At 44.0% G+C, this 25,986-nt stretch overlaps 2 protein-coding genes across 4 annotated transcripts; one reads left to right on the top strand and one right to left on the bottom strand.

Moving 5' to 3' along the window:
• Window positions 1–1,082: 1,082 nt before the first annotated feature.
• stam2 (signal transducing adaptor molecule (SH3 domain and ITAM motif) 2) lies at window positions 1,083–13,315 on the bottom strand. Of its 2 annotated transcripts, XM_080019702.1 has the most exons (14): window positions 13,156–13,315; window positions 11,906–11,990; window positions 11,552–11,627; window positions 10,091–10,186; window positions 9,735–9,881; window positions 8,518–8,584; window positions 8,174–8,360; window positions 7,820–7,914; window positions 5,337–5,419; window positions 5,012–5,099; window positions 4,843–4,897; window positions 4,597–4,750; window positions 1,506–1,660; window positions 1,083–1,358 (listed from the first exon to the last, which is right to left on the bottom strand). In XM_080019702.1, exons 1-14 carry the CDS (start codon window positions 13,193–13,195, stop codon window positions 1,145–1,147), a joined length of 1,542 nt encoding a protein of 513 aa, XP_079875828.1. In that variant the 5' UTR covers window positions 13,196–13,315; the 3' UTR covers window positions 1,083–1,144. The 2 variants fall into 2 exon arrangements, with proteins under 2 accessions (XP_079875828.1, XP_079875829.1); XM_080019703.1 differs by lacking the exon at window positions 11,906–11,990 and having other exon boundaries at window positions 13,156–13,293.
• A 745-nt stretch (window positions 13,316–14,060) lies between these two features.
• hacd2 (3-hydroxyacyl-CoA dehydratase 2) lies at window positions 14,061–24,909 on the top strand. Of its 2 annotated transcripts, XM_080018693.1 has the most exons (7): window positions 14,061–14,251; window positions 16,757–16,874; window positions 19,081–19,099; window positions 19,604–19,692; window positions 20,462–20,583; window positions 22,152–22,330; window positions 22,558–24,909. In XM_080018693.1, exons 1-7 carry the CDS (start codon window positions 14,121–14,123, stop codon window positions 22,638–22,640), a joined length of 741 nt encoding a protein of 246 aa, XP_079874819.1. In that variant the 5' UTR covers window positions 14,061–14,120; the 3' UTR covers window positions 22,641–24,909. The 2 variants fall into 2 exon arrangements, with proteins under 2 accessions (XP_079874819.1, XP_079874820.1); XM_080018694.1 differs by lacking the exon at window positions 14,061–14,251 and having other exon boundaries at window positions 16,833–16,874; window positions 19,049–19,099.
• The last annotated feature ends 1,077 nt before the right edge of the window (window positions 24,910–25,986 follow it).

The following is a 25,986-nucleotide window of genomic DNA, read 5'->3' as shown; positions in this document are numbered from 1 at the left end:
GCCTGGCTCTGTCCCAAAGATGAAGTCTCCCCCCCTCCCTTTCAATCTACGCCCTAAATATGACGATTCAAGCCGTGGGCCTTGCGTTAAAGTAAAAGGGGAAAAAAAGTAACTTGAACAGGGTAAGAAGCTATATGAGCACACGCACACACAGATATAGAAAACACACATAAATTAACTCTTAAACACCCAAAAGACCGTGGACTAAGACAGTGGACAATGAAATAATGAAACTCCTGTGGAAAACCTATGATTCTGAATAAACAGTATCTCCAGTAATAAACATGTATGTTTAGAACAGCGAGCGACGTGGCTGATGGTGGAGAGAATGTGGCTTCCACACCATCTGGAATGGGGCTCTCTTAAACCAAGGTAATGGAAAAAAATAAAATAAGGCAACGAACACCAATACAACATTTTTGAAACCAATGTACCCACAGGCAGATGAGGAGTTAAAGGGAGAAAAGAAAAAAGAAAGAAAAATCAAATTTCTTTCCAGAGGACAGTGAAATAGCTCATCTGGTTGATGCCCACCCCAGATCACTTGGCTTGCGAGATGGATTTCAAAAAAGGAATCAACATTTAAAAATAAAGACGGTCATTTAAAACAAACAACACAATCACAGGACAGTCACCCCTTTCGTTCCGTATTTGAAGATGGAGGAGGAGGAGGAGGAGGAGGAAGAGGAGGAGGAGAACTGCGGGGGAAGCACAGTGCCGTACTTTGGATCAACGTTTCTTTAGTCTCAGAATCAGGCTCTGATAGTCGCCTCTTTAAGTGTGTGTTGCTCCGCCGGTGGAAAGGTCCCGCAACGCAGAGGTGCCGTGATGGCGTCCGTCGCTGTCGTTCTCAGAGAGGAAGGACCGAGAGCTCACTGTCTCACTGACAAGGATATGCATAAGGACAGTTTAGAGTTTTTGGGGCTGCAGAGTGGACCCGCGTGGAACCAGACGCCTCGGCCAGGTCAACTTGCTCAGGAAACGCTCGGTTCGGCGTGTCGGGCGCACACGATGACGGAGGGGGACCAAAGAAAAATAAACAGCCCCCCCATCCGACCCCACCCCACCCCACCTTTGAGGAAGGCCAAACTAATTGAAATATCTGAAGTATGTGTTTGCGTCAGGTCCAGTGTAGTCCAGGGGTTCACAGCAGAGGCTGCTGGTAGTATGCCGCCTGCTGCTGCTGCTGCTGCTGCTGCTGCTGCGGAGTCTGGTGAGGCGGGGGCGCCATGGGATGGGAGACGGGAGCCATGTTGGCGTTGGCCGTCTGATAGGCTGACATGTCCATGGAGACGCCCAGCTGGGGCGGGTAGGGGGCACCGGCAGCTTGAGTCATGTACGCATTATTCATAGCACTGCTGTGGAGGACGAGACAAAAAATGAAGGAATGGGTAGCAGTGCAGTTTAGGGCAGAGCAGGAAACACAATTTAAAGCAACCCCATGAGGTAAAAAACAAGCTGGAACCCGATGAGACCCAACCTGATGAGTAAGAATGGTTTCCTACCTCATATAAGGTTGGTTGTTGGGCGGGGCGGGCATGTTGGGGGGCAGGGAGTGAAGGGGGGTGGGCTGGTCGCTGGGCATGCTGTAGGTCTGGGCTGGGGGCACATGGGGCAGCCCCGGGGGCAGGTAGGGACCTCCAGGCTGGCCCGGGTAGCCCTAAAGAGGAAGACATGGATGAGACGGCTAATTTGACGTGACAATTCTAAGCGGCATTTTGCGAAATTCGGTTTCTACATGTCACAAAGTATGACATCATGTTATTCATGTTCAAATCCAATCAAACGTCCCCCCTGCCCCACAGCTCCTCCTTGCTGCTGTACCAACATCCAAAGAGAGGGAACAAGTTTTTCCCAAAACACAGTAACTCAAAGCAAATAGTGAAGAAGAATTAAAACCTTGGTGGGAGTCTTTTGTTTAACCGGTTTAGAAAAATGTAGAAATAACAAAATTCCAGACTGTGGGGAAAGACAGTGTCTCAGTTTCTTCACACAAAACAGCATGTTTCCTAGCAAATTTAGCCAAAATCTTGGTTGGTTGAGGTTAAAAAGGGACCTATTATGCGCCTTTTTTTAATTTTTTTTTTTTACACAAGGTAATATAGGTCTCTGAGGTCCGCAAAACATGTCTAAAGTTTGTTTCTGAAAATACCACTCATTATGCACTCTAGCCATTCTAACATGTCTCTATGACCCTCTTGTTCCAAAATGGGCTGATTTTGGTGGGAGGAGCCAGCATCCCCGGGCCCCGAGTTCTGTGAGCCAAAGGGGTTTGAGCTTGGCTTCCGGGTTTCGTTGTATTTACTCCGTAACTTTCACGGATTTCACCTCATCAGTCCACCAAAATCTGTTTCTGAACAAATTTGGGACGAGAAATAATCCATCCAGTGGATGAATCTCCACCGGTTAGAACTCCATGGCCTAGTTTAAAAGTTAGTTCCAACCTTCGTTTGCTGTGCTCCAAGATTGTGGGAGACACAAGCGACGCACCACGGCGCACTGGAACTCTCGGACGCAGGGATTTTTTGTTTCATGTAAAAGTCCGAAAATAAAATATATAAAGAAACTACACAAATGCATTTACAATAAAAACACAACATTTTTATTGGTTTTGTTTGTTGGCCATATAAAGAAACCTATCACAAGTTAATGTCAGCTTGTGCCGAGAGTAGAAAAAAAACCCTTTAAAAACGCAGCGTTCAGAGCGGTTGGAAGCCTGAGCGTTTATTTATTCTGACTTGTTGGTTTACCGCATTATTTGACACTTTGGCCACGTCTAATATTAACATCGCACATCGTAACATTAAATAGATGAAAGAAAACAAGACAGAAAAGCACAAAAGGTCCCCTTTAAAATGCTATTCAGGAGAAAACAGTACTGCACACAAGAGCAATAGCGGAATAAAGAAATGGTATATCATTCCCTGCACTTCAAAGTAAACGTGTGTGTGCGCGCGCGCAAAATAAATAAATAAATAAATAAATAAATAACAATAAATCCCTGTCACTGCAGGTGCAAGAACAATGGAGGTGTGTGGTTTCTCCGATAGCGCACATTTTGCAACGCCGCGAAAAAGCAGCGTGAACTGCAAATTAAACGGGGCAGCGGAGCCGTGGACGCCTGGCCAGTGAGGTGGCTGCTTGTCTCAATCTCTGGGGAGAGAGACACAACGACATCAATCATGGTGGCGAAAAAACAGCCCTGCCAACAAAATCCCAGCAACCACGACTCCGCCGGGGGTGGGGACAACAGTTCAGAACTACCTCAGCCCCAGGAGGGCTGTCACTTTACGTTTGAGAAATGAATGATGTTCTCCTCAGCTCGTCCTCGATAGTCCACCAAGAAACCCAGAGGATTCCAAATGTCTCCGACACGGGCGGGGCCGCTGGGTAACAAAACAAAAACAAACCTCCGCAAGAGACGACCAAAGAAGACGACCTGTGATCTGCTCTTAGAGTTCTGTGTTTCTGTTCTGTATTGAATCTTGTTTTAAGTCAACTGAAGCTGCCATGACAGTGGAATAACACCTACCTTGATTGACAGGCTTCATTCTGGCACTACAAAATGAAATTCAAGGACTTTCAAGTACCGAAAGTGCACGCTTCCTATTGAATCCACTGTTGGAGCTCCTGTTGGAGCTCCACCGGCCACGTCAGCCGTGCGGGAGCTGCGCCGCATTTCTCTTATTTTTGCACGAGGTGTCTATTTATTCTTTTTTTTTTTTTCCAACTGTGTGCAGCTACGCAGCCTTTTCAATAGAAATACAAGATAAAACTACAGAGAAATGGTTTGGGAAAGAGTGCGATCAATCAAGGTGTCCAGTTGGTAAATAACCCCTGGGATGGCCGTGTCCCTTTTTTTATTTTATTACTACTCTTCAGACACTCTCACTAGTGTTGGGTCATTCACAAACGATCCGGTTCTTTTGAATGGCTCTTTTATAGGAATGAAGGGAACAGAGTCTCGCTATTTTTTTTTTTTTGTCAAGTTTTACAGTTTTGTGTGGTGTTGTTTAAGTTGCCGTTTCCTGCCACTGGCAAATGTTTCTCCTCTATGTAAGAGATAGCTTATGCTCCTCCCTCGCCGGGAGGTGCCCTGGCTGGAAAGGAGCGCACCCACTGTCACTGTCAATATTAACAAAAGTTCATATTTTAATTTTGAATTTGAATCTCCACTCCAATCAGATGAACCAAATTGAATGCAAATTATAAAAGCCCACCAACAAATTTGAACCCCCCCACCCACCACCCACAGAGCATTACACTATTACGTGTTATTTGTGGCAGACCAACTACTATAAAAACATTTATTTTTTATACCTTTACACACACACACACACACACACACACACACACACACACACACACACACACACACACACACACACACACACACACACACACACACACACACACGTCCAACCATGCTGGATTAAATGTACATTTAGCTGGTATAACCTATGTGGTAAAAGTGATTCTGGTAATGACCTAGTAAGAACCATGGATTGACTACCTTGTTTCAATATACTCAAACCGATACTGAAGTGAAAAAATACAAACACACAAAAGGTTCAAATAAAGATTTCTGCCTCTGACCTGCAGGGCCAGAGCTGAGGCCGGGGGTGCGTAGTGGGCCTGGGCCTGCATCTTAGAGTAGGTGGAGTAGAATGGAGTCTCATTCATCAGCTTGTTGTACAGCTCCAGGGCCTCCAGCACCTTGACATTCAACTCGGACATCTCGGAATGTTTCCTGTTAAAAACAAAGACATATATTTTGTTATTATATACACATAATATATAAAATATACATATATTAATGTATATTTTTAATATATAGTTTACCTGTCAATCTCTTGTAGCTTCTCATCGATCAGGGGGTTCATCTGCTCGCATGCACCTGGTGAAGGTGGACACAGACAAAGGAATACAGAGAGGGGAAAAAAACAAAAACAAACGTATCGCTCGATGTTGCTCTAAGTAACTGCACCAAAGTCCACAGCGAGGTTCCTACCCTCCAGGTAGACCAGCTCGGGGCTGTCGGGAGACGTGTCGGCGGGGTCTGTGTTCTGAAGCAGCGCAAGCGTTTTGTCCATCTTCTCCTGGACGTACGGACGAAGGGATATATAGGAGGAGGATGAGGGAGGGGAGGAGGGGGTGTGTGGAAGAGGAAGATTATGAAGAGAGGAAGAGGTGAGATGTAATCGTAAATGGGTAGACCGAGCTCCAGAAGACAGGTTTATTTGCTTCTGATCGACGATTGAAACCGCCCCCTCATCATCAATCGCAAATTGCATATATTTCACCCATTTCCATGACACCATTTCCGACATTTGTACCTCATCAATGAAGATGGGCTCGGATTCCACTTTGGTTTCAGGGCCGGTGTCCTCGGGTGCGGCCACCTTCTCCACGTACGCCACTGTGGTGGAGGGAGGAGGGGGCTTAGATCAGAAGCTCCGAAACTAATTTGCCCTAGTTTGAGTCTTTGGGGCCAAAAAAAAAAAAAAAAAAAAAAGAACACGCCGAACTTGGCATGCTCGCTCAGAGCTATATTCGTTCTTAAAGGGGACCTATTATTGCACATTGTGCAAATGTATGTGCACAAGCACTTTATCAGCGCTTGTGCACATACATTTGGGTCTCTGATGGGCCTACTAAGACACAAACTGTGAAATAAGACAACCCAGTCAGTTATTTTGTGAGCTGCCTATTTCATAAGACGTGATTCAACAAGCCGTTCAGATTTGTGTTTCGTTCCTATGTCACATGGAGACAGTCGAATGAGAACCGCCCCCCATATCGGTATCTCCACCCACTGCTGGAGAAATAGCAATTGCCGCCGTGAACTGCTCTGTTGGCTTCACAGACCAGCACAAATCTTGTAAAAGAAAGAGAAATTAATACTAGCTGTCCGTGACAAAACTGCAGAAGAGGGAAATGTCAGTATTTAAAAAATAATTATGCTGTGTTTCTTTCTAAAAAAAATTTAAATACATAAGTAAATATATGCGGTATGTTGGCTGTAGGATATGTGTGTTTCTCAAAACAAAACCAATAAAAACAGTGTTTTTATTGGAGATTAATTTTAATAATTTTCCGACGTTTCCTGTATTTAATATTAAAAAGCCCTGTGCTGTGTCCCCCACAAGCTTGAAGCACAGCCAATGAAAGTCAGAACCTAAATTACACCTTGTAGATCTAATATGAGTGAAGAAGATAAGTTCTTGTTTCAAATTTTTTCAGAAACAGATTTTGGTGGACTGCAAAGGTGAAAAAAGGGAAAGTTATGTACTTCATACAACGGGCTCACAGAACTGGGGCAAACAGTTCCAGAGTGGGCATGGACAGCAGCAGCTCATATTAATTTAAAGCGACACAAACACTCAAACTGAGCGTCAGGAACAGGAGGGGTTTTGAGGCATGTTAGAATGCATAATCTGAGTGGTTTGTTTTTTTTAGCAAAAAACTTCAAAGACATGTTTTGGGGACTTCAGAGACCTACACCAATCAGTTACAACATTAAAACCACTGACAAGTTTAGTGAATAACATTGATCATCTTGTTCCAATGGCACCTGTCAAGGGGTGGGATACATTAGGCAGCAAGTGAACAGTCAGTTCTTGAAGCTGATGTGTTGGAAGCAGGAAAAATGGGCAAACGTAAGGATCTGAGCCACTTTGACAAGGGCCAAATAGTGATGGCTAGACAACCTGACCCAGTTGTCTAGCCATCACTATTTGGTCCTTGTCAAAGTGGCTCAGATCTCAGCATCTCCAAAATGGCAGGTCTGGAGCAGTGTCTCCCGTATGCAGTGGTTAGTACCTACCAAAAGTGGTTCAAGGAAGGACAACTGGTGAACCGGTGACAGGGTCATGAGCGCCCAAGGCTCATTGATGCACGTGTGTGAAGGAGTGAAGTCTAGCCGTGCTGGTCCGATCCCACAGAAGAGCTACTGTGGCACACATTGCTGAAAAAGTTAATGCTGCTATGATAGAAAGGTGTCAGAACAGACAGTGCATCACAGCTTGCTGGGTATGGAGCTGCGTAGCTGCAAACCTGTCAGAGTGTCCATGCTGACCCCTGTCCACCGCTGAAAGTGCCTACAATGGGCATGTGAGTGTCGGAACTGGACCATGAAGCAATGGAAGAAGGTGGTGTGGTCTGATGAATAACGTTTTCTTTTACATCATGTGGATGACCGTGTACGCATGCGTCATTCACCTGGGGAAGAGATGGCACCAGGACGCACTATGGGAAGAAGGCAAGTCGGCGGGGGCAGTGTGATGCTTTGGGCAATGTTCTGCTGGGAAACCTTGGGTCCTGGCGTTCATGTGGATGTTACTTTGACACGTACCACCAACCTAAACTTTGCTGCAGATCAAGTACACCCCTTCATGGCAACGTTATTGCCTGATGGTGGTGACATCTTTCAGTAGGATAATGCTCCCTGCCACACTGCAAAAATTGTTCAGGAATGGTTTGAGGAACATGACAAAGAGTTGAAGGTGTTGACTGGGTCTCCAAATTTCCCAGATCTGAATCCGATGGAGCATCTGTGGGATGTGCTGGAACCACAAGCCCGATCCATGGGGGCCCCACCTCGCAACTTACAGGACTTAAAGGATCTGCTGCCAACGTCTTGGTGCCAGATACCACAGGACACCTTCAGAGGTCTTATGGAGTCTGTGGACCTGTTTTGGCTGCACGAGGGAGGCCTACACAATATTAGACAGGTGGTTTAAATGCTGTGACTGATCAGTGTTTATTAACCTGTTGAAAGGGAGTATAATAGGTCCCCTTCAAATTCAAAAGGACCCACCGATCTCCGGCTCTGCATGTAGGTTGGTCGTGACGAAGTTGGAGGGGAAGAGGCCCAGTCCTCTGTGGTTCTCTCCTTTCCACCAATTTGGGTCACTGTGCGCAACAGTTAGAATTTAAAAAAATAAAATAATGATAATAATAAAACAGTTTCTGATTTAGCTCATCACCTCAAAAGGTAGACCGGAGAAAATAAGACTTCAAATCACCATTTGATGCATTTGGTGTTTTGCTCATCGAATCCCTCCATTGTGGATGGTTATGTGAGTGTGTGTGTGTGTGTGTGTGTGTATGTCCCGTTTCATACATCAACTTCAATCTTGAAAAACCACCACGGCCGCAGAATCCGTCCTACCTGTCATCAAGGACCAGAATCAGTTCGCCGGTCTTGAAGGTCAACTCGTTGTCCTCGGCTGCCTCGAAGTCGTAAAGCGCCCGCACCTTCCGGGCCTCCCGCCCGCTGGCGTTGGCGGGGTCGGAGGGCGCCGCCAGGGGCCGGGTGTCTGACTGCTGCTTCTGCTCCTTCAGGGAGAGCTCGATGGCTGGGGGGAGGGGAGACGAGGAGGAGAGAAAAAGCAGGTAAAGCGAGGAAAGTATATCTTTTGAGGCCAGGAGGAGATCCAGAGAGTTGAAGCAGATTAATTAAAGTGCGAGAATATGGTTCTCAGTACAGCCCGATACCGCGCCTCCACCCTTCACCTTTAGCCAGATCGTCATCGTCGGTTGCCTTGGCTGCCACGGGGGCGCTGACCTTTGCGCTGGACCCCTGTGGACGAAATCCAATGATTAGGGAGTCGGTACGTACAGCATGTGCAGGTGAAGGAGTCAAAGATTTGCACCTTAAATGGGGATCACCTTGCAATACCAATGACTGTGACGCCACCTGTGCTTCATATACAGCACTGCAAAGTATCAGAGCTACAGCGTTCGCTAGTCGCATGCCATCGTTTAAAGGGCGGACCGGTGGGTTTTAGCTACAAAACGTGTGGAGAACGCAGTTGACCCAGTGAATGCCACAGGAGGAGGGAGATGGAAATATATCTTGGTTTAGTTGCCCCTCAGTGTTTAGGAAAAGCGATCTAACTTGCTAACTAGCATGTATAAAGTATCTCTGACCCCACGTATATACTTTGACCGATCATCCATCATTCAACAGTTGTGAAGAGGCTTCGGGAAAGAAAGAAAAAACAACAGATCGAGGTCAATCCCTGCGGAGAGCACAGGCCTGAGCAAAGTCCGCTGCTGCTTCTGACACACAAGCCGTTGTTACACAACACGGCGGAGCATACAGGGATCCAGTTTGAGGACAGGGAGCTGACCAGAAAACGAATCCAGCCAATTCATTGACAATAGAAGTTCAGGAATTAGGGGAAATATGTGACAAGGAAATGCCATTGTAAGCTCCGGCTTGGAGAAACACAGACAGACAGACAGACAGACAGATGAGCCCCACCCAGTCTGGACCCTGATATTGGCAGCACATGGTTGGCACACAGTGAAACCACGGTGGTGTTGCCGGAGCGGGAGCCAATATATGTACGTGTGCACACACACGCACGGGCACAGAAACATGCTTGGTTTTAGCAGGCTGAAACTGGGCTGGATGAGTAGAAGTGAGAGTGAAAAAAGACGCACAGAGCAGGTGATAATTCAAAGGATTTGCTTGTCCACACAGGACGCAGAGATGCAGGCTGACAGGCTGGTTGCCAGTTGCTTCTAGATAATTGGCCGGTGCTGGCAGGTTAGTCTGGTCCACCCACCATGATTTTTATTTTTGCTTGTATAACACCAAAAGCAGTAGTAAGAGAGAGAAAGAGCGAGTGTGAGTGAGTGAGTGTGTGTGTGTGTGTGTTTGTGTCTATGTGTGGACCCCCCTTCCCCCCATGGTGTCCATCCATGTTTCCAGCACACTGTACCTGTGGGCCTGCTGAGGGGAAGACCACGCCATCCTCTTTCAGGGACTTGATGGTGGCGCTAATAAGACTGAGCTGTGGATCCTTCTGGAAGTCCTCAGCCCACTCCATCATCAGGGCCTTGAGCTTATCGCAGACCTTTGGGTGAGCCTACGAACAGCACACAAAAGAGCCGCACATTAGTCAGTCGGCCACCCACGCCCAGGGCCCATAAAACCGCCATGACAGTGCGTTTACGGACCCTGAACAAAGTGTGTAGCTCTGAAAAGGACAGATGATCTTAGACTTTTTTTTGGGGGGTGGGGGGTTCACAAAAAGGTAAAGATGGAAAAAACATGAACAGTTGGAGAGGTCTGTACCCTGCTCAGCACACTGCGTACGTCGCTGGCAAATTCCCTTGAGCAGATTTCTAAGTGGAATACTCTGCCTCCATTTGACACGCAGGCTCCCAGCAACTGAAAAAGGTAGAGGCAAAGTCAAAATTGTAAGACAAAAAATATCATCTCACACCTCTTTACTTTCTCCCATCTGTTATCCGTAGAACAAAGGTAGCTCATTGGCACAGTGCAATGCACCTAATTGGGACTCCAGGGTTTAACGTGCTAAATAAATACCTTAATTTAAGAGATAGGGTTCATTCTGGCACTACAAAAAATATATACTTTTAAGCACTATTTTTTTTATCAAGTGCTTGACTCAAAACAAAATAATACATTGTAATGTGGTCTTTGTTAAATAAAATATAATATAATCTTATCCAACCATACTGAATAAAAAGTATATTTCCCTGGCACATTTCTCTGGCACGTGAAAGCACTTCTAGACAAGTTTTATTACGTTACGATTTCAATAAGAAAATCAGGGGAATATCACAGGTTTTGAATAACTGCGTTTTTTTGCTCAAGGCCTTTTCAAGCACTTCAGCACTAAATGGGCTATATTCAAGGTATTCCCAAGCTCCTCAAGGACCTGGTAGGAACACTGTAGAGAGCATGTCGCCATTATGAAAGGGACTGTCATGCATTGCATACTGCTTCCACCAGTAGATTTTTGGGGCAGATATTAACACAATGCTTGAATATCCATCAATTGCGAATGTGACGCAATTGTTTGAAATACAGAAAAGGAAGGTCTAAAATGAGATGAAGGTACGTGACTAAAAATTTTTTTCCCACAACATGACTCAGCCCTATTGCAGTAAAGTGCCCATGTGCCTTCTAATTTATCTACCTTCTGATAGTATGAACCCTTCCCTTTTCCTCCCTGGCTTACTGACAGCATTGCTTCAAAAGGTAGACATCCACAGCCATTGGTTGTTGTGGCAAGTCGCTTTATAATTATTTTGTCAATGTGAATTTCTCCACTGTACTGACAGTGTTTACAACTTGGTGAAGCTGTTTTAGTTATCTGTTAGTAAATTATTTGCAATGAAGTCTATGTGACTGATTTCAAACATTGCGTTGTTCCTTCGCTGGAGAGAGCTCCAGCTGTACATCTTTAAATCCCAATGCGACAGGGTCTTTACTTTACTTAATGCCATTCCTCTTAAAACCTGGAGGAGCAGTGTGAAGCTAGTGCACAGACTGGCACAAGGAAACCCCACTTGACACAGTGCAGGAGCAAATGGCTTACCGATTGATGAATAATGAAACACTCGGAAACAGAAGATGGCAAGTTCCAAGCATATCAATAACACGTGCTGGTGCATGAATCTGTTGGTTCATTACACAGCTAATCTAAATGGAATGACTATAGCAGATGTCGGTGTAAAGAAGTTTGTTGCATTGTGGGTAATAATGGCATAACCAAACAGAACTCACCGTGAGGGCCTGCATGGCGACATGAGGCACCTTGTGGTTGACTCTTTTCATGGTGGATTTGAGGCAGTCTTTTGCCCTACAATACAATACAATGCAAGGCTTCAAAGAAAATTTGGATCATTGTCAACTGCTTATTAAATAACAAATGCACGACGTATATTAATAGAAGTTTAAAAATAGGCTACAGTTCAGAGGAGGAATATGAAAGAGCACTACTAAACCTCTGCGTCACACAACTCAAAAGTAAAATCTTGACATGGCCAATTCACTTTTGGAAGGAAGAGCAGGAGACAGTGTCGTGTGAGTAAATAAGGCTGTTGTTATTTGAACAGAATGCTCAGAATCCTAGCTTACCCGTTGGGTGTCGTTCCAACCCGATCACATATGTCCATAATGACAGCCCAGTCATCTGTTGTGTTGGTTTCATTGGTCGCTTTTTCTGGAAATGTGTCCAACAGGGACAGAAATTAGCCAATCTGGACTGCTGTGTTTTTAATATATTGGTAAAATCTGAAGAACTACGGTCGGGTCGAATGAAAAAGCCAAATAATTCACCGGAATATTTGAGTGATCGGCATACATGTGCAGCATACATCTTGATTCTCAGAAATAGGGTCAGCTTGCAATGTCATCTTTCTCCTCATTAGTTTCCATCAGATACTAAATTATATTATACTATATTGTTTGAATACTGTAGTTACATTACTTCTACAGTTGTATTTTTGGCTAAAAAAGAAATGTGAAAGCAATATCATCCTTGCTATATCATTTAAAGAGGAAACAGCCTGTCCATAACTTCTAACATGTGCATGTCTACTTATGCAAAGACAACGGTGTTCAATAAAGTGATAAACCCAGTGGCTATAAGAAAATGTCTGTTAAGATTAACATGGCAGCACAATCAAAAGAGATGGAATTTAACAGAACAACAGAACGCACATCTTATTGACAGCAAGTAGGGTATGATGTCTCGGACTGTCCCGATCATGAGATCATTTTACAACTTACTTTTTTTTTTTTTTTTTTTTCATTTTAAACTATCCTAGTGGCAGAAAGGAAATCTTGTAATTGTCTATTGTAGAAACGCTGTATAATCAGAACATTAAACATGTGGGTAGACCGATAACCACTCTGATGGAAATGCATCTAATTCACAGCTATTTATTGTGACATGTCTAACATTTCTATTATATTGCCCTAAAATGTTAATGTAAACATAACATTGTGGAATACCGATTTTACAAAAAGATCCGCTCAAATAATTGCGATCAGGCGATAATGTGGTAATTGAAACAGCTCTAAGGAAAAAAAACAAAACATTTGAACTGAGAACCCGCTTTCATCCGATACCAAATGCGTATTTGAGAAACGATCAGACAATTGCATATACAATACTACGCATTTCAACACTTGGAAACCTTCTTCAACCGAGAAACGGTATCGTATCAAAAGCAGGCGGAAGGTAACTCTCAGTTTCACACTCGCATTGTTGACAAAATATCAAGATCAGACATCGCCAGTGAGCGAAGCTAGGCTAACCCCACCGCTAGCTGGCCAGGACTGGGTCTTTCCAACTGAAAGAACCAATGGAATCCAATACGTACCAACATCTTGGTCGAAGGGGTTCGGGGCGAATAAAGGCATTTTAACGGTTTAAAAAACACTGCCGGACACCTTTAGTGAAGAAAAAGAAACTTAATCGTCTCGAGCGATTGGAGTTATCACTTCCGCATCCATCAAACTCCAACCAGTTGCTCTTCCGGAAACTAGGCTGCCCCCCCAGAATGCCTGCTCGGAAGCTGAGGTGGACCACAAACAGAGGCGTCGACCACAAACGCGTTTACTGTGTGATGTAAATGGTAAACATTCAACACATCTATAGATAAACACTCCACGTAATACGAAACATGTTAAGTGGACGATTGAAGACCCCTCTCCATATTACCGAGGTAATATGGACATCTAGCGGGCAAAACAGGCACCGCCACAGCGTTCGCCGTGATACGTGAGGGGTTCGGTCTGACGCGGTGTGTTTGTGACGCAGCGGTTTGCTTTGAACGCACGCACACACACACACGCACACACACACACGCACGCACACACACACGCACACACACACACACACACACGCACACGCACGCACGCACACACACACACACACACACACACACACTCACACACTCACACACACACGGGGGGGGCGGTCTCATTATAGGGGGGACTAGTCTGAGTATTTTCTTTGTATTTCATTTTACATATTTATATCATTTTATATATTTTATTTTATGTGCTGGTCACAAATGGTCATGCTGGTGCCGTTCATTTACGGTTAATCGATGCTATTGGTAGTTAAACTAAATAAAAGGATACATGAATAAATGAATAAATGAATAAATGAGTGCGTCAGTAGGTAAGTTTGCGTGTGATACCCCAGGCGGGGCGCTAGGGGGGCGCGCGTCCCGGAAACCGTCCCATCGGAAGATTCTAGGCCTCTCCCTCACTTCCGGGTTCGTTGAGGCGACTGCAGGCGTCAGTCCGCGTCGCGTTGGACTGCTCGGGCGTCGCGGTCATGTCGGCACCTGCCATGGGCTCCAGCAAAATCAGCAGCCACGGTGACGCCGCAGCCCAAAAGAAGAAGCGCGGCCCGGGCGCCTTAGGTACAGCCTACCTGGTGATTTACAACGTGGTGATGACTGCGGGGTGAGTAAATATTTACCGAGCTATTCATGCGGGACCTGATTTATAGGACGCGGGGGGAAAATTGTCGCATTCCGTCGTTGTGCGATTACACTTGGGAATCTCCCAAATATCATGGTCGGAGACCTTAGCTGTCAATATAATATAGCACATGGTGGATGTTGTTTTCGCATGGTGGAAGACCTGTGGTGCCCTGAGTCACGGCCTACTGTAAAGCAGATTTGACCACTGACACATGGGGGATTATTCTTTGTTGTGACTGTAATACTGCAATAATACCAGAGGCAGTGCACGCAAAGTCACAGTCTACTATTCTGCTTTATCCATATTAATATCCAAATTACCTGGTCGTTAGCTACTACTACTACTACTATTATTACTACCACTACTACTACTACTACTTATAATAATAATATTGCAGGCAGCAATACGCGGGGTCGACACAAATTTTCGTTCGTTCGCGCTATTGCTGCCCTTTACGTCAGCGTTACGTCTAAAACGGTTACAACATTCCGAGTTTTCGTTGGACGCAGAATCAGTTGACGTAACGTAATTGCAGCAGTTCTTGACGATTTAACAATTAATAAAGCGTTAACTGCAGTGCAGGTTGAAAACTTGAACTCCACTTACAGACTAACTCTGTCCTAGATACAATAGCATAGAAATACTCCGGGTTGTATGCCCAGCATGCTGACAGCACAGCATTAAAACAACAAAACAATAGGGCTGGACACCTAAATATGGCTGCAGGCGGCAACGTATTCGATCCAAATTTGTCGGTGTACAGCTGTATTCGCAATACTGAAGAATCAATTAAGGTTAATGTTATAACAAACTACAATCAAGATGACATGTAACCAAATGAATTGTCTGTAATGGAATACATCCTTATGCTATAATAGCAACGAATCTGGCTTTGACTATGAAATATAACGTTTATTCTAGACTAGCGAGAATTTGGCTTAATATCTAAGGACTAATACAAATGTATGTCGGTCTGAGTATCGCTGGGAACCATGGCTTGTCATTATTATAACTCACCCTGGTATGTGTCTTGGGGTTTCCGAGCCCAGCGTAGGGAACGGCATGATAGGTGTTGTGCACGGTGGTGTAGCAGTGATCCAGCGTGTTCTCTCTGCTCAGTTAATAAACGACTTGTATTTCGCAAGTTTGTGTCTCGAATTCTCTTTGTTAAAGTCTCCGAGGATGACGGGGACGGGGCAGCAGCCACTACGCGTCCCCTTCCAGGAGAATGAACGATGTGAACTCACAATGTCCCATGTCGTGTAATGATGACACAGTAGCGCTGTCAAAATTGGCCAAAAATCACCATGATCGAATATTCATTCTGAAAAAACACAAAGGTTATGTGGAGGTGGGGTTAAGCTGCAGAATAGCTCTGCAGCTCTGATCAGAGCGATCTTTTCTCCACAAAGCAAATAAAATGTACTTTTATTCTCGGTGTATTTAATTTACCATGTTTCTGCTGCAGCTATCTTCTGAAAAAAATTGCGCCCGTTCTCATAGGCCGGTGGCAAATTGGCAGCCCAGTGGTTGGGAACCTCTGCACTAGAGGACATTCCAACTCTGTCGGTGATGGTCGGGAGGCTTGGTACCATGTACCTCGGCTCACGCTCGTGGATGAAATCTTTAAATCAAGACCCCTGTGAGATGTTAATTGGCCACATATAACGGGTCAATTTATCTGTAATCGCTGCTTGGCGGGCAGCCATGCACGGAGCTGCATACGGACAAAGCTCATTCACTTGCATGCACAAAGAGGACGTTTTTATATTCAATAGTAAATTTCTGCTGAAACACTGTATATTTCTTTTTACGAAAGTTTAATTTTCCTCTTCGAATGTCTTTTTATTTATTTATTTTTTTTACAATTCAGATAGCATTCGAATATCGAATCATTGTTTTACAGCCCTTTGATGCAGTGATGCAATGACGCGGTCACCATTCTCTGACCAATCTGGAGTCTACAGTGTTTTCATGTGACCTTTAGGTATTAAGTAGGATTTTAATATTTGACTGAATAAAAAGGTTACTGCAGCTTGACCATAAACAGGCTGTCTATGTTTCTTAGCAGAATAAGGGAACTTAGTCACTTACTATGCATACACTGTTCTAGGCTGAGATAATTTAAAATAAATAACGCACAACTGAGACTCTTTGTTTGGCAGATATACTGCCAAACTGAATGATGGGTGTTGTTGGGTGACTCTCCCAACCGGCTAGGTCACATTTCGTCCCCCTCCCTTCTTTCATGGTAATGCAGTGTATTAAGCATGACATTGGAGGCTTTGCGTTCTCATGAAACCAACAAATTCCAACAAACCAACCAACAAACTCCTTTCAAAAACCCTTAAAAGTATGTGGAAAGGTTTCATAGCTGGATAGGTTATCGGGGGATTGTCCTTGGAAATTTGAAAGAATGGGTGCCCTCCTTCTATTTTTGGTGTAAGTGTGTGTGTGTGTGTGTGTGTGTGTATTCTCCTCTAGGTGGCTGGTGATCGCCGTGGGGCTTGTCAGAGCTTACTTGGCGAGAGGCAGCTACCACGGCCTCTACTACTCCATAGAGAAACCCCTCAAGTTCTTTCAGACTGGAGCCCTTCTGGAGGTAGGGCAAATCCAGCCCTTCAGCTTCTCTCTCACACACACACACACACACACACACACACACACACACACACACACACACACACACACACACACACACACACACACACCATCCCGTCATATAATAATAGGGGTGTCACAATCCCGATTCAGAAACAATGTTGCTGGAAATGAGTGATTTCGAAGTTCAGAATCACAGGCAGGTTCGCGATTCTCTGCGTATTTCAGTGGATTATACGGTCCGACACGGTCACTATATTGGGGCGGTCGAGATCCACCAGTAAACAAATGCAGTCTGCACTGTGGGGTGTTGACTGCTGCTCGCCCAGCTCCGAACCAACTTTCATGAAATTTGGCCCGGAGTTGGGTGAGTTGGGGTCGGCCGATCTCCATTGCTCCAATATGGCGGACGCGCAGACGCATAAGGTGAAATTTGATGACGGAGCCGATAGCGTTTTTAGTACATGTAAAACACAAGACATGGGTAGTAATTTGGCTTTTACTACCAGCAATCCACTCTGGCAAAAATAACATCCATTTTTCTGCATTTTTTAAAATTTTTTGGTGAGTAACTTGAAAGTAGTGTAATAAGTATCTTATACCGTTTTTACACCAAAACCAGAAATAGGCGATTGAGTCCTTTCCCTTGTCAGGAGAAATGCCCTTTTTTTCTGGTGTCACGTGACGTTCGACGTCACGAACAAGCCGGAAAAGGACCGTGTCATGGTTCCAGTGTGATTTGGAACAAAACTGTAGAGGAGACAGCAACCTAAACATACAACATAAAACTATAATACTTGCAAACTTGAAAAAAAAAAAAAAAAAGTATTTTGAGCCGTTTAAAAGAATCAGATGATTCATGAACGACCCAACACTACAGTTGAAGCAGCATGCATCCATGGATACTACACATGCTGCCGGTGTGCACCCGCACACAGATACTCCATGGTGCCAGGGAGCGGGGACCGGCAGGGAGCGTGGAGGTTCTCTGCTGTGATCCCCACAGTGCGATGCCCACACTCACAACATTTCACAGTGCCCCTTACGGATCACTTCTGATTTTGGATTCTAGATGGGATTTGAAATGATTGAACATTACACCTATACATTCCTGTCTATTAACGCACAAATGTCTAGAACTTCGCATTGCGCAAGTAAAATGGACAAAATGAGCGTGTCGACCCTGGCGTCTTAGTCACAACAGAGCCGATCGAAGGTGCAGCCGATTAAATTTTCTCCCTTTCCCACTGGTGACAAATGCCTGATGTAAGCGGGTGTTACCGGGTTTTTGGTGCAGTTGGAAACAGGTATTATTGTTTATTGTAAAGTCTAGTTTTGATAAAGCTCTTAACGGTTTAGGTGTGTTGTTTAAATATTCTCATATTTTTGTTATTATTTGTCATTGTTATTATTCGAATAAGTTACTTATTGAGAAACAAATGTTTTTCTTAACAAACTAAGACTCGATAGTCTAACAATGGCAGTGCAGTAGCAGTGGCAGCCGTCAGTGCTGGAAAAAAAATACATATGTTTAAATTGAGAATCGAATTATGACCTTAAAATCTAAGGTCGAATTGTGGATTTTCGAGAATTGTGACACCCCTATATAATAATAATAATAATGATAATAATAGGAGCTAACTAAGCCTATGCCACATGCATATTCTCAAGAGCTGCAGAACCTCTGGAGAAACTGACACCAATCTACGAATAAGAAGAATTCACGATCTGGTGAACTCCGTAGTGTGTCATATTTTATGTTACAGATACCGGACTGCACACATACAGTGTAAAAGATAAAGTCAAATAAGACGTGTAAGTGACTCTCCCCAGACACACTGCCTGGCACAGAGATAAGACATTGGGTCTAATGTAACCTCAGTATTCATTTTAAAACTGATATATAGCTATATAACAGTGATTTAATAAATAACAGTATTTATGACTATGATAGACCTAAGCCCTATGACCTAAGTTACATGTTTTTTAAATGTTTTTAATTATGTATTTTTTTTCCACCCAAATCTCACATTACTTTGTTTCAAAGTAATTTTACATGAAAAAAAACACTTTCTGGAGTAATGTGAGATATTCCAAAATGATCTGATTTCAACTCATTTGTCTATTGTTAATCCTATGTGTGTTCTTTAAAAGTCCATGCTTCTCTGCCTGCAGTCCACTCAATGCCTTGCCTTCTCCCTTCACAGATCCTGCACTGTGCTATGGGTAAGTAGGCCCCGAACAAAATACTTCCTCAGCCGTGGTGTGATGGCGTGTTTTTTTTTTTTTTTTGTTTGTTTTTAGCGGCCCTGTTAGAGCTTCGGTATGGTGAGAAACCATGTGGACCGTGACCCCACTGATGTGATAATGTAGCTCGCAGGGTTCATGGTCCGCTCGCTGTTGGCTTGATTGGAACCCGGAGAGTTAGCTGACCTATCGAACAGCTAGACACACACACACACACACACACACACACACACACACACACACACACACACACACACACACACACACACACACACTGAGAGTGAGAGAGAGAATTATAATGAATAAACATCACATTGGAAATTGATAACGTTTGTTTTGTCTGTCAAGTCCCTCAAAACGGAGAAAAACGGCTTTTAAAAAAGTACTTAAAGTCCTTGAATTCAAGTTTGTAATGCCAGAATGACACCCTGATTTGCTTCCTTGCCTCCTCCTTCTGTAACGGTTGTTTCTCTTGCCTTCCAGGAATAGTGCCGTCCTCTGTGGTGCTGACCGGCTTCCAGGTCATGTCTCGAGTCTTCCTCACATGGGCTGTCACGCACAGCGTCAGAGAGGTGAGACGGGATGGAAACCCTAACCCTTCCCCCACAGTCTCCCATGACCAGAGTCTGTGAAATATGCTATTCAACATGGAAAAAAAAAAAAATGACGTATCACAAAGCAGCGTAAAAATGGCTTCCGTTTCTGCCCCGTCCATAGACTGAAGAAAAGTGAGGGTGTGAGCCAAGTAAGCTCGCCTGCTCTCTGTAAGGTTGCAGTAGTGGAGCGTAGAGGAATAACCACATGCATCTGAACATTTAATGGCGTAGTCCCTGGCGTTAAGAGTGGCCGTGCACGGGCGTTTCTGCAGTTTCTTTTTTCTTTTTTTCTTTTTTTTTTTTTATGTTCTTCTACAGCATTTGTGCTCTTCTACAGCATTTGTGTGTACCTGTACGCCTGTCAGTGTGTCTCCTGCTGCTGCATGCTTCCTGCGTGGCTTCTGCATCATGATTAACATAAAAATTAAAAATAAAGTGTTGTTTACTTTGCCTCGAGTGGAGTCTCGTGACATTGCAGTTCTGCCGTGAACCATCCGTCAGATTAACCCAGATCAGGACGTTCTCAGACGGTAGCGGATGTTGTCGGATGTTGTTGGACGGTCTTTCCTCCGTCCGCCTAACCCTTATCCTTTTGTGTTGCTCTCTCTCTTTCTCTTTCTCTCTCTCTCTCTCTCTCTCTCTCTCTCTCTCTCTCTCTCTCTCTCTCTCTCTCTCTCTCTCTCTCTCTCTCTCTCTCCCCCCCTCCCCCTCTCTCTCTCCCTCCCTCCCTCTCTACCCCTCCCAGGTGCAGAGCGAGGACAGCGTGCTCCTGTTTGTGACGGCCTGGACCGTCACGGAGATCATCCGCTACTCCTTCTACACCTTCAGCCTGCTCAACCATCTGCCCTACCTCATCAAGTGGGCAAGGTAGGACATAAAAAACACAAAAAAAAAACCCGGCTTTGGTGACTCATAAATACATATCTGAAATATTATATTCTAGCAATATTGTGAGAACCATTTTTGTGTGTGTGTGTGTGTGTGTGTGTGTGTGTGTGTGTGTGTGTGTGTGTGTGTGTGTGTGTGTGTGTGTGTGTGTGTGTGTGTGTGTGTGTGTGTGTGTGTGTGTGTGTGTGTGTGTGTCTGTGTTTCCTATTTTTGTCCGAATGTAAATTGTTTCAGAGCTTTATTGTTATTTTTGGGTTTATTGTATATTGCCAAATATGTATTGCTTATCGATCATTTTTGGATGGTTGAGGTCTGAGGACTGGGACATTTTTAAACGTCTTATCGTTTGAGTTTAATCAATATCGATGTACATTTGGAGCAGAAATTAGTGAAAAACGAACTTTTCTGGAAGTAGAAGAACGTTGGCTCGATTCAATTAATTTTAGGAGCTCTGTGACATCATCACCCAAAGTAATATAAGTCCAAGCTTCGTCTCCCAGAAGTCATTGGCATCCAGCCACTTGCGCCTGGTGACTGCATATCGTTTGCTACACGTAGACAGGCAACTTGAGCCGATGCTGGAAACTCGGAAAACTTCAACTCGTTACAAAACCCCGAAAACTATAATCGGTCATAGAAGGTGTTTTTTCCACCGCAGGAAGTTCTAAGAACCTTTGGAGGAACCATACCTTTCTTTGGTGTCCACACTGCGTGATCCAGGAACGATCGGAACTGTTAAAGCACCCTTCTTGTGGGACACTAAGCGACACAAGAGGCACATTCAGTGACGTAGAAAAAGCATGTGAAAAATAGGATACTTCATTTCAAGTAAACATGTGTTTATTTATAAATAATTTATTTCCAAAACATTAAATCTATGTTAAAGAAAACAGCGTCACTCCGCCCCGACCTCGCAATGGGCACTGCAGACTGGGAGGTGTTCCTCAGTGCGACCCGACCATGTCACATCACCAGTCAGTAAAGAAGCAATGGACAGAACAATATACACAGAATATTTATTATTATTAGTTATTATTATTATTATTATTACTATTGCCTATTGTTTGTCAACAGGGATGAATAAAGTATCTTATCTACACTAAGGGGCGAAAAATTCTTCTTTGCTCTGTAATTCCAAACATTTCTTGCCAGCCTTAGCAACCCTAAATTCTGGGATCTGCGCGTAGAGTCTTATCTCCCGGGCTTGTTTAATCTACATGTATGACCGAGGCAGCAGCGGCTAAGTGCCTGTGTCTGCGCAGTTGCTATGTAACAAATGAGGATTGTCCTCCTCCACCCACCCTCCTCTCGCAGACAGAAAGGCGATTGTTTGCGAGCGGGTGCTCGGTTAATTGAAGGCTGCCGAGATCGGCAGCGCTGTCAGTCCCAGTGAAAAGAACACGCACCTTGCGTTGTGCTACTTGTGCACTTCCACTGATAAATGGTACGTCGGTGCTTTTTCATCTGAAAAGGAAGGTGCGGTAGATTGATTTGTGCGCCCTTTGCTCCCTCCCCCACTCCTCTTCCCCCTCCGTCTCGTCCTGCAGGTACACCTTTTTCATGGTGCTGTATCCCATGGGTGTGACTGGCGAGCTGCTGACCATCTATGCGGCGCTGCCGTACGTGCAGAAGACGGGCCTGTACTCCGTCACCCTCCCCAACAAGTACAACTTCTCCTTCGACTACCACTCCTTCCTCATCCTCACCATGGTCTCCTACATTCCACGTAAGTGCCTGTTTTTCTGTTTTATTTTCATGAAATATTTTTTATTAAATAAATGAAATACAATTTTATTTATTATTATTATTTAGTTTAGTTTACTTATTTTCATATTTTTTTGACACATTTTTTCTACTTTTTGCTTATTTTTTCCTAACACTCCATAATAATCCAATAATTAAGTAATAACATTTAATAATAATTACTGTTACTTCTTGTTGTCCCCCTCCCAGTATTCCCCCAGCTTTACTTCCACATGCTGCGGCAGAGGAAGAAAGTGCTGGGTCACGTGGAGGACTACAGCAAAGTGGAGTAAGCTGCTCCGGTGCGATCAAGGGAACGCGGAGGGGGGCGGGCGGGGGTACCAAATCCGGCTAACAGAAGAGAAACTTTGCGAAAACAGAACTAGGAGGCTGCCTGATCAACCAAACCCTGTCTGCGTGGTGAAACAACAAAAAAAAAAAGCCCGATTCAACTTTTCAAAGTTCTGGGCAGACGATCTGCTCTGACGTAACTCGTTTTGTGTTTTTTTGGTTTTTGGAAACCTGGTTTGTTTTTCGATGTTGCTTTGATTTTGTAGACGATCGCATATTGAACGATATGAACGGCTGGTATGCGCTCTTTGTTTTGTTTTCATTTTTCCAACGAAATTGCAGTCATGCTTACTTACCGGGGAAAGCTGGCGGCTGTGACGGGGGGGAGAGCACGTTCGTGCAGCGTCGCTGGGAGCGCCGTGGAAATTCAGTGCGCTGATACAGACGACAGCCTCTCTTGTAGCACCGTACGAGACCGCATAGAGACCTTTCACCCCAAATATCTAGCTCTCAAAGTTATTATTGTCGGAAGACTGTACAGATACTGGAGACGGACTTAGGCCTTCTGTAGCGTTTGGATCCATGTCCTTTAATTTATCCTTAAAGCATAAGGTCTGATTACATTCCGTGATTAGTTGAATAAACTATTGTTTTCATTCTGTGCTTGCATGTTGTTTCTTATTTTTCCGGTCGGTGAGGTAGCTATGGGTTTTAACATGTGTTCACTGATGGGCGGATCTTTTTTGTTTTTCTGCTTTTGTCATCGCCGTTTCTTATCCCAGTGCTTTATTCACTGCGTGACCCGATGTAGCTCTTAGGTGAAAAGGTGGTTATTCTAATAAGGTTTATTAATATATATTTTTATTTTAAAGCACATCAGAATTAATAAATTGAACTGGAACAAAGCTTTACACATGAATTTGTTTTGACAGAATGCTGAAAACGTCCTTCCTCTGCCTAGTTATATTTAATAACACATTTTATTAACTTGTTTTTGTGTCAACTTATATGTGTCATTCACCCGTTTTGGAAAAATCTGCACACAAGATACATTTTGTTCTCTTGCTTTGCTAAGTTGATTTCCTTGCTTTGATAAATAAGGGCTTTTATTTCGTCAACAACGTTCACTCCTTGTGATTTATTTTTATTTTTTTATTTCACTGTGTTTGAAAGGAAAACAAGTTGCAGTGTATTGCAAAAACAAAATGTATATTGTGAATGCAACACAGCGTTCTGAGCCTTCAGTGTGGTAAACGTGACCTCAATATGAATAGAATTTGTAATCGACGGCTTCCTCTGGGGCATCTTTCAATGACGGATATGAAAGCACAGGGGAACAATCATCTAAATGGATCTCTTATATGCACTTTTTATTTATTTATTTATATATTTATTTGTTTTAATGCAAAAGTGAAATAATTTGTCACTTGATGTCCTGAGAAGATCACTTGTGCTCGTGGCAACACACTTTGGAAAGGGGTCCCAACAGATGTTGCGGCAAATTTGATTCGTCAGCTTGTTGTCAGGCAGTTTATATGACTCAAATCGAATAACAAATGTCAGAAGCGTGCAGTGAGGTGTATGTGTTGGGGTATTATTCGGCGTGTGGAGCAGCAAACAGGAAATTAACCGTTTTTACAAAAGAAAGCAAATGGAAGTGAACTCCCCATGGCAAAGCCTATAATGGGCCCTTTTTTTTTTTTTAAAGTGATGTTTTAAACGTGATATGGAAAACGATTGCTAATTAGTCAGCTACAGCAGTTTTTACAATTTTGCTCATACTACCAAAAACAACAAAAAACACAACAACTTGGTTTTCTGCCACATCCTAAACCTTGGTATTGCATTCTACTGTTTTAGGGGCAGGCTGTTGAAGTGAGCACGCGATGCGTTTTAGACCTGTGACCAAACTCAGCCCATTTATTTCCAAAAAGAGCAACCCAGTGTACAGATGCATGAGCGAGGAAATAATCCGGTTTCGTGGAATGACAACCCCTTTGTGACCAATGCGAAATGCAGCATGCCACATGTAACTCTTAAAAGCGGCTCGACACGGGACGACGTTCGGCTTTTTGACACAAACGTTTTGCATGAGACCAGCAGACTTTGTACAAATATGAACAATAATTATATAAGTATATATTTACAAAAAAAAACATATCAGAAGCTCACATTTGCTTTTACTGATGTGATTAAACAAGAAAAAAAAATCTATTGTGAGAGCATATGGAGTTTTTATTTTTTCCCCCCAATCCATGAATTAATAAACAACCCCATGCATATCCACAAAAAAAGTCATTGTTTTCACTCGGAGAACCAAACATAATTATTGCAGGTTTGCTTTGCCAGTGCACTGGAGTTGCTGGTCCGTGTGTGTGTGTGTGTGTGTGTGTGTGTGTGTGTGTGTGTGTGTGTGTGTGTGTGTGTGTGTGTGTGTGTGTGTGTGTGTGTGTGTGTGTGTCTGCCCGCCCGCCCGCCCTGATTGCACTGGTCAATCGCTCACTCCCAAGTACTGAGATGTGGTAGGTGGTGCCTCTGTTGTACTGTTAAAACCAGACTCTGAAGGCTTTACCAAATGCAATCTGCCACCGAGGTATCCGGAAAACCAATTACCACCCTCCAGTCATATGCCTCGGAAGGCCAATCAGCCAATCACTGCACGGCTTTCATTCATTAGTTCCTCAGAGCCGCTGGCTGGTGAACAGTCTTAGCGGTGCATTGTTCATCTTTTTGCCACAAAGCCCGAATTAGTGGTTTAAGATATCCCTTATCTATATCTATAGCCTTGTATAACTGTCATGATTAAGTCACATACCTAAAATGAGCCTGACAAGTGGCAACATCCCGTGGCGTTGACATATATGAAAAATGTTCTCTCCCAATCGGCATTGCATGGACTCACAATGAGCATTGTGACATGAGCAACAATAACAGCCAATGAGATATGCAATGATTGACATGTTATATCCATGTATCTAACAATGGCCGTGTATCAATAAAGCTCTTTTCCTGCGTGGGTTCCTGATGCCACACTGTTTAATCCTCCGCAATCTTTCCGGCTGGCACTGGGTACGTACGCCAAAATCGCGTGCGTGTGTGTGTGTGTGTGTGTGGTCTGATCCCACAGAAGAGCTACTGTAGCACAAATTGCTGAAAAAGTTAATGCTGCTATGATAGAAAGGTGTCAGAACACACAGTGCATCACAGCTTGCTGTGTATGGGGCTGTGTAGCTGCAAACCTGTCAGAGTGTCCATGCTGACCCCTGTCCACCGCCAAAAGCACTTACAATGGGCATGTGAGGGTCAGAACTGGACCATGGAGCAATGGAAGAAGGTGGCCTGGTCTGA

This window comes from Zeus faber (assembly GCF_960531495.2).
Source record: "Zeus faber genome assembly, chromosome: 18".
NCBI classification, from domain to species: Eukaryota; Metazoa; Chordata; class Actinopteri; order Zeiformes; family Zeidae; genus Zeus; species Zeus faber.
This window is presented reverse-complemented; position numbering and strand designations above follow the sequence as displayed.

Bases quoted from the DNA above. Each gene is read 5' to 3' on its own strand.
- stam2 (XM_080019702.1), bottom strand. From the start codon at position 13,195: ATGCCTTTATTCGCCCCGAACCCCTTCGACCAAGATGTTG. The intron at 4,898-5,011 runs GTAGGAACCTCG...CACCTTCACCAG, and splicing joins CGAGCTGGTCTACCTGGAGG to GTGCATGCGAGCAGATGAAC. The intron at 1,661-4,596 runs GTCAGAGGCAGA...CTTCCTCTTTAG, and splicing joins CCTCAGCTCTGGCCCTGCAG to GGCTACCCGGGCCAGCCTGG.
- hacd2 (XM_080018693.1), top strand. From the start codon at position 14,121: ATGTCGGCACCTGCCATGGGCTCCAGCAAAATCAGCAGCCACGGTGAC. The intron at 20,584-22,151 runs GTAGGACATAAA...CTCGTCCTGCAG, and splicing joins TACCTCATCAAGTGGGCAAG to GTACACCTTTTTCATGGTGC. The intron at 22,331-22,557 runs GTAAGTGCCTGT...TCCCCCTCCCAG, and splicing joins CATGGTCTCCTACATTCCAC to TATTCCCCCAGCTTTACTTC.